Consider the following 7,333-nt stretch of genomic DNA (forward strand, 5'->3'; position numbering starts at 1 on the left):
GTTGTAGATGAGTTTTGATGTGGTTGTATTGGGAATGCTGAACGCTTTATATAAGAACAGGATATAATGATCATTTCACAATAGATGGTGACATATGGAGGATAGAGCAGACGCACATGGTTTTGGGTCCCTACAATAAAATTATGGATGCTTTTGTGGACACCAATCTCCACTGGCAAGCAAAGGACTATACCAGGAAATATATATGGTCAGAGTTCTTATCACATTTACTAGTGAATAAGAGGACCAATATCACATGCATGTGTCTTGGCATTTCAACCAAAAATTCCATATTGGGTCATTGTGTCTTACCAGCTAAGGACCGATGGTTCAGCTGGTTATCCAAATTAGTGGTTTGAAAATCGTCCCTGGCCCGTAGGATATTCATTAACCTATTAATTCTCAACAAAATATACAAAATATAAATCTATGTAAAGTTTACCCATTGAATATGTCAAAAATAAATTAATCATCTCTTGATTTGTAGGGTTTTTGTAGGTCCCGAATCTGAGAGGATCGAATACGAAACCGAATCCTTGTTTATAACAAACACGGTCACGGGTGCGGAATCCCCGTAACGATGCCAAACCAAGCACAGATAATGATGACGAACACAAAGTAACCAATGAATCACACTTAATTGATTAGATGAGAACAAAGGTTCAAACCGATACACACAGTTTGAAGTAAACTCTTACAGTGGGTTATGCTCTCATAGTTTCAAAGTAAAACCATGTGTGTTTATATAGGCAGCTGGACACAACAGTGACGAAACATGGGGGCTTATGGCGAAACTACACAAGGTTTGATGAAACTCCATGATTTTTGTCCTGTAGTATGGTGAAACTCCTAGGAGTTTCATCACAACACAAGTTTCGTCATGGATAAACATGAAGTTTCACCATGGTTTTGTCCTTTAGCATGATGAAACTTAGAGTTTCATGATGGTTTTGTCCTTTAGCTTGGTGAAACTCTAGGAGTTTCATCATGGAGTTTCCCCATGCACTAGATGACGAAACTTGGAGGTTCATCACAAAGGGAGTTTCCCCATATGAGTGCTCGACGAAACTTGGGAGTTTCGTCGAGGGCTGCCAAACATGGATATGATGCAAACTGTTAACAGTTTGCTGCAGACCGTTATAAACACACAAACAGACATAAACCAAGTATGCAACATGCATTGTTCATTTATACGTTACAAAACAAATGAGACAAACTTGTCGGACCCAAGTAGGATAGGAGGATATCCGACTTGGTCTTCATTCCGTTAAAGTGTCGAACCGAACATGCCGCGTCCACACAAAAGTGTATCAACAGTTTTGCAATACCAACAACCTCCAGTAAACGTTCTTTGGATGTCTGGTCCAGGTTGATCATTACATATGACATGCGAACTTTTAGAACATCTCCTTTAAATCATATCTTTGTACATGTAGTCAAGTTGCTGTGTGCTGATTTTTTCATGTCTAATGATTGTAGTGGTCAGAAATGTTGCCTTTGTTGTTCCTGTGACATGCTTATGTGGACATCATTTACAAGTATTACAAGAACATGTAAAATACTAACAGGTGAGATTCGTTCCTATGCAAGGTAATTATCATTGTTTTAAAAACCGGTTTTTAAATCAAACCGGATTAAGTTAAAAAATGGTTCAACCGGTTGAACCTAGTTGTACCGAGCGGTTCAACCGGGTTGACTAGCTAGCTCTATAATTTCATAAATTACAACATCAACTCAAAAGTTAATCCAAAAATGCATGATTACATATTAAAAGATGATCAAAAAGTAAATCCATAATAAAAAATAATCAAAAAGATAATAAAAAAAACCATTCAATTTTCTGACAAGCTCTTTTAAATGAAAGTGTACGATATGTTTAAGGCATTTGAGTGTTGAAAACATCAACTATTTGTGTTTCATACAATATTAAATAAGAACTTTTAGTTACGAATAATCATAATATATAAAAATTCCGTTAGATAAGTAACATATATAATAAAAATAAGTAACAACCCAAACTAAAATAACCCTAGGCCGATACCGGTATTACGTTTCAAACCGGTATACTGGATTTTATCGTCGGTACAAACCTTATACCGTTTCACTTATTTACCGGGGTGTTTCGTACCGGATTTACATCTATAAACGGTAATATCGGTATAACCGGCCGGTATTTACGGTTTTTAAAATATTGGTAATTATCATAATTTGAATTTCACTCTGCTGTAATCAGAGACCATATTGTTAACAAATGATGTGAGGACACATGTTTGTTTTGTTTTAGTTCAGTGAGTGACTTATGTATAATGGATGTCTCTTCCTGGTGTAAAATTTAGTTGATTGAGTGCAGTGTCAGTTTGAGTCACAAAATAAGAAATGTAATTCTCTTTGTAAGTATCCACTTGTTTTCCTTTATCTCTAGCTGATCACAAGCTTTGTATTTTTAAGAAAACCAGCAATTAAAAAAAGTTAAGATTCTCAACTCAAAAAATACATCCAAGTTAAATTTCATTCAACTGGAACAATTCTCTATTTACATCTATCTATAAATTGTTCCTAATTGTTAGCTGTTTACAAAACTGCGGTTATAAAGACAAATGTATACATGTCAGAACGCTCCCAAACGAGAAGCAAGATCCGTGAATACGTCTTCACTACAAGGAATTGTGAGCGCGCCCATTGGGTGGTTGTACCCAAACTCTTCCTCCGCCTGATGCAGTAAGTCCTGAAACAAAGGCTCGCTTAATAGTGATACCGGGACCATGTGCCGCTTCTTCTCTTGTTCCCCAACATAAATTGCAAAATAGCCTTTTGGGATGTCCGTATATGTTGGAGTTCTGCTTCCATTAGATAATGACCGCCTCAGAATTTTTCTTGCTTGAATGATACGAGGCATACAGATGGCCATATTTTCAAGATAGTGTGAGTCTGTTTCACTTGGAAATGTTTGTAATGGAAAACAAAATCAAAGTATTGCTTCTGGTTGGGTGATATTGTAGATGATTTTCTAGGAAGATGTGGGTGTATTGTGCATGTTGAATGATATATATATATACCAAGAAGATATAATGAGGTACATAATAGACAGGGGCACATGGACGATAAAACAAACACACATGGTCTTGTATCTTGAAAATAAAATTATAAAGAATTTGTGGACATCGATATTCAATCACAATCCAAACAGGAGATCAACATGAATAATTATATGGCCTTGAGTACAATAAGTAGTGAAGAAGGCCAATGTCACATGGCTTTGTCTTGATGATTGAGTCAACAATTATCACTTGTAGGACACTGTGTCCTCCCACCTAGTGATCTGCATTAGACTTGGTTATCCAAACTAGTGTTTAAACTACAGCTTTAACCACTAACATCGATGCTTAAATATAAAACAAAACGGAAATTACCCTCTAATTCAAGATTGCTGATTTAAAGTAGCAAATATACAGTCTTAATTTCTTAGGGAGTTATGTTTCCAAGGAACCTGAGCCTCCTGAAAATTGTTTATTGACTGCTTCACACACGTTGATCAACACATAAGATGAGTAAAAACTCTAGAATGCCTTCGTTACATCGTAACGTGGAGGTTTAAGAAGTTTGGTTAAGTTTTTGAGCGCTAGCGATTATTATCTTCAATATCTCTGAAGCTCAGTGTTTATGCTGACCTCAAATTCTGGACTGCCACCATTACATCTATCTTGCCTTTTTGTTCGAGTCAGGTGTTTGTGTGAACCTCAAACACTAGCTAGCTCATTTAAGAACGCTTAAGACTCTATAGTGGGAATTCTTTCCTTGACCATGGTAATTATATTAATAGAAATTTCAAACAGGAGAACCATTTAAACTGAGTCTGTATTGTTAACAAGTTCGGGACTCGTACACGTGTAACCTTGCCTTTATTTCAATGCTTTTTACAAGGCAGGATCTGGATTAGGTATAAACATCTTCTTATTGTCAGGTTTTATCTAAATGTGAGAGCATGTAATTCTCAGTGTAGCTATCCAGTTAAACCTTTTTAACTAGCTACTAACTCGCTTCTTGTTCAAATAAAACCATGTTATAAAAATATAGAATACCATGAACTCAAAAGAATATCCAAACTAAATTTCATTCATCTGGATCAATGATCTAAATTTACAACTATAAATGGCTCCTACTGGTTAGATGTTTACAAAACTGTTGTAGATATAGACAGATGTATACAAGTCAAAATGCTCCCAAACGAGAAGCCAGATCTGTGAATACATCTTCACTACAGGGAATCGTGAGCCCGCCCATTGGATGGTTGTAGCCAAACTCTTCTTCTGCCTGATGCAGTAGCTCCTGAAACGTAGGTTCGCTTAGTAGTGATACAGACACCACAAACCGCTTCTTCTCTTGTTCTCCAACATAAATGGCAAAATAGCCTTTGGGGATGTCCATAGATGCAGGAGTGGTGCTACCATTAGAGAGGGACCGTTTGAGAATTTTTCTTGCTTGAATGATGCGTGGCATACGTATGGCCATGTTTTCAAGGAAGCGAGAGGCTGCTAACTTACAAAAGTTGTTGAAGGAAGATAAGAATCGAAGTAGCGCTTCCTGGTGAAAGATATGATGTTGTAGATGAGTTTTGATGTGGTTGTATTGGGAATGCTGAACGCTTTATATAAGAACAGGATATAATGATCATTTCACAATAGACGGTGACATATGGAGGATAGAGCAGACGCACATGGTTTTGGGTCCCTACAATAAAATTATGGATGCTTTTGTGGACACCAATCTCCACTGGCAAGCAAAGAAGGACTATACCCGGAAATATATACGGTCAGAGTTCTTATCACATTAACTAGTGAATAAGAGGACCAATATCACATGCATGTATCTTGGCATTTCAACCAAAAATTCCACATTGGGTCATTCTGTCTTACCGCCTAAGGACCGATGGTTCAGCTGGTTATCCAAATTAGTGGTTTGAAAATCGTCCCTGGCCCCTAGGATATTCATTAACCTATTAATTCTCAGCAAAGATATACAAAATATAAATCTATGTAAAGTTTACCCATTGAATATGTCAAAAATAAATTATTCATCTCTGGATTTGTAGGGTTTTTGTAGGTCCCGAATCTGAGAGGATCGAATACGAAACCGAATCCTTGTTTATAACAAACACGGTCACGGGTGCGGAATCCCCGTAACGATGCCAAACCAAGCACAGATAATGATGACGAACACAAAGTAACCAATGAATCACACTTAATTGATTAGATGAGAACAAAGGTTCAAACCGATACACACAGTTTGAAGTAAACTCTTACAGTGGGTTATGCTCTCGTAGTTTCAAAGTAAAACCATGTGTGTTTATATAGGCAGCTGGACACAACAGTGACGAAACATGGGGGCTTATGGCGAAACTACACAAGGTTTGATAAAACTCCATGATTTTTGTCCTGTAGTATGGTGAAATTCCTAGGAGTTTCATCACAACACAAGTTTCGTCATGGATAAACTTGAAGTTTCACCATGGTTTTGTCCTTTAGCATGATGAAACTTAGAGTTACATGATGGTTTTGTCCTTTAGCTTGGTGAAACTCTAGCAGTTTCATCATGGAGTTTCCCCATGCACTAGATGACGAAACTTGGAGTTTCATCACAAAGGGAGTTTCCCCATATGAGTGCTCGACGAAACTTGAGTTTCGTCGAGGGCTGCCAAACATGGATATGATGCAAACTGTTAACAGTTTGCTGCAGACCACCGTTATAAACACACAAACAGACATAAACCAAGTATGCAACATGCATTGTTCATTTATACATTACAAAACAAATGAGACAAACTTTTCGGACCCAAGTAGGATAGGAGGATATCCGACTTGGTCTTCATTCCGTTAAAGTGTCGAACCGAACGTGCCGCGTCCACACAAAAGTGTATCAACAGTTTTGCAATACCAAGAACCTCCAGTAAACGTTCTTTGGATGTCTCGTCCAGGTTGATCATTACATATGACATGCGAACTTTTAGAACATCTCCTTTAAATCATATCTTTGTACATGTAGTCAAGTTGCTGTGTGCTGATTTTTTCATGTCTAATGATTGTAGTGGTCAGAAATGTTGCCTTTGTTGTTCCTGTGACATGCTTATGTGGACATCATTTACAAGTATTACAAGAACATGTAAAATTGTAGGTCCCTAAATCGGAGGATCGATTTTCACTACGGAATCCTTGTTTATAACAAACAAAGCTAAGTGTGCGGAAACCACTTAACTTGGCCAATCAAACACAGAACATAAAGAGCACAAGGGTTAATCAAAGAAACACAATCGTTTGATTAACTTGATGAGAAATGCAAACTGATACAAACACAGTTCTTACAAGCACAAGGGGTAAACTGGCATCTCTAACCTTTCTGTGAAACCTTCTGTGCCTTTATATAGCAGATGGGCTTAGAGTCTTGACGAATCAGAAGGTGGGCTGACGAAACAGAGACAAGCCCAACAAAAAGCCCAACAGTCAACGAATCAAGTCTGATTCGTTGACTACCTTGACGAATCACAAACGAAACAGACAAGCCTGATTCGTCGACATCAAATTGACGAAACAGGCCTGTTTCGTCAAGGCCTGCAATTTGTAAACTGTTTCTACACAACAGTTTGCAGAAACAGATAGCATAGAAGGTTATTACACATTGACATAATTACCCTTACATGCGACATGCATAGTTTTACTGTAAATACATACAAGGAGAGACAAAACACGTCGGACACAAGCGGATAGGAGGATATCCGACTTGGTCGACTACGGATACAGACTCGATAAAAGATTAAAGACCGTACAAAATACGACATTACATACAAGACTAGTAACAGACACAAAAAGTGCATCAACAAACTCCCCCTTGTCTGTTACTCGTCTTCGTTCTTCATCTTGATCTTCAGAGGTGACGCTCGGACCAGGAACTACCAGAATGTATTCCCCGGTAATAGAAGTAGCAAGCAATCCGTTGAAACTTCAAGGCCTGTTGAGCATCCTTATCTTCATAAATGATGTCGTGCCTGTACAACTTCATGATATCGGACGCTGACATATTCACCAGCCACATCGGGTCCAGTATTCTAAAATTCCCGTCATCGTTGAACACGATCACTGCTTCATGCGTATCTGAATCATAACACCATAAACGCATGTCTCCAAGAAAGTCTTGCTGCATCGGCATTAAAGGAATCTTTTCAACCACTCTTGCAGGCTCATACACTAGCTTGTATCTACCGGTGTTGGTTTCCGGATCAAGCGTGAACTTTATCTGCTGATGTCTGGGAAACTGAGGCTTGTAAGACTTGTCTTTCCACCCC

General features: G+C 38.0%; 1 protein-coding gene across 1 annotated transcript; it reads right to left on the reverse strand.

The window, feature by feature from the left end:
- Nucleotides 1–4,138: 4,138 nt before the first annotated feature.
- On the reverse strand, nucleotides 4,139–4,563 carry LOC110905943 (auxin-responsive protein SAUR21). Its single transcript, XM_022151344.2, has one exon. The coding sequence runs from the start codon at nucleotides 4,507–4,509 to the stop codon at nucleotides 4,210–4,212; it is 300 nt and encodes a 99-aa protein (XP_022007036.1). The 5' UTR covers nucleotides 4,510–4,563; the 3' UTR covers nucleotides 4,139–4,209.
- Nucleotides 4,564–7,333: the final 2,770 nt, after the last annotated feature.

Source organism: Helianthus annuus, chromosome 6 (genome assembly GCF_002127325.2).
Source record: "Helianthus annuus cultivar XRQ/B chromosome 6, HanXRQr2.0-SUNRISE, whole genome shotgun sequence".
Classification (NCBI taxonomy): Eukaryota; Viridiplantae; Streptophyta; class Magnoliopsida; order Asterales; family Asteraceae; genus Helianthus; species Helianthus annuus.

Coding starts and splice junctions, on each gene's coding strand:
- LOC110905943 (XM_022151344.2), bottom strand. CDS start 4,509: ATGGCCATACGTATGCCACGCATCATTCAAGCAAGAAAAATTCTCAAA.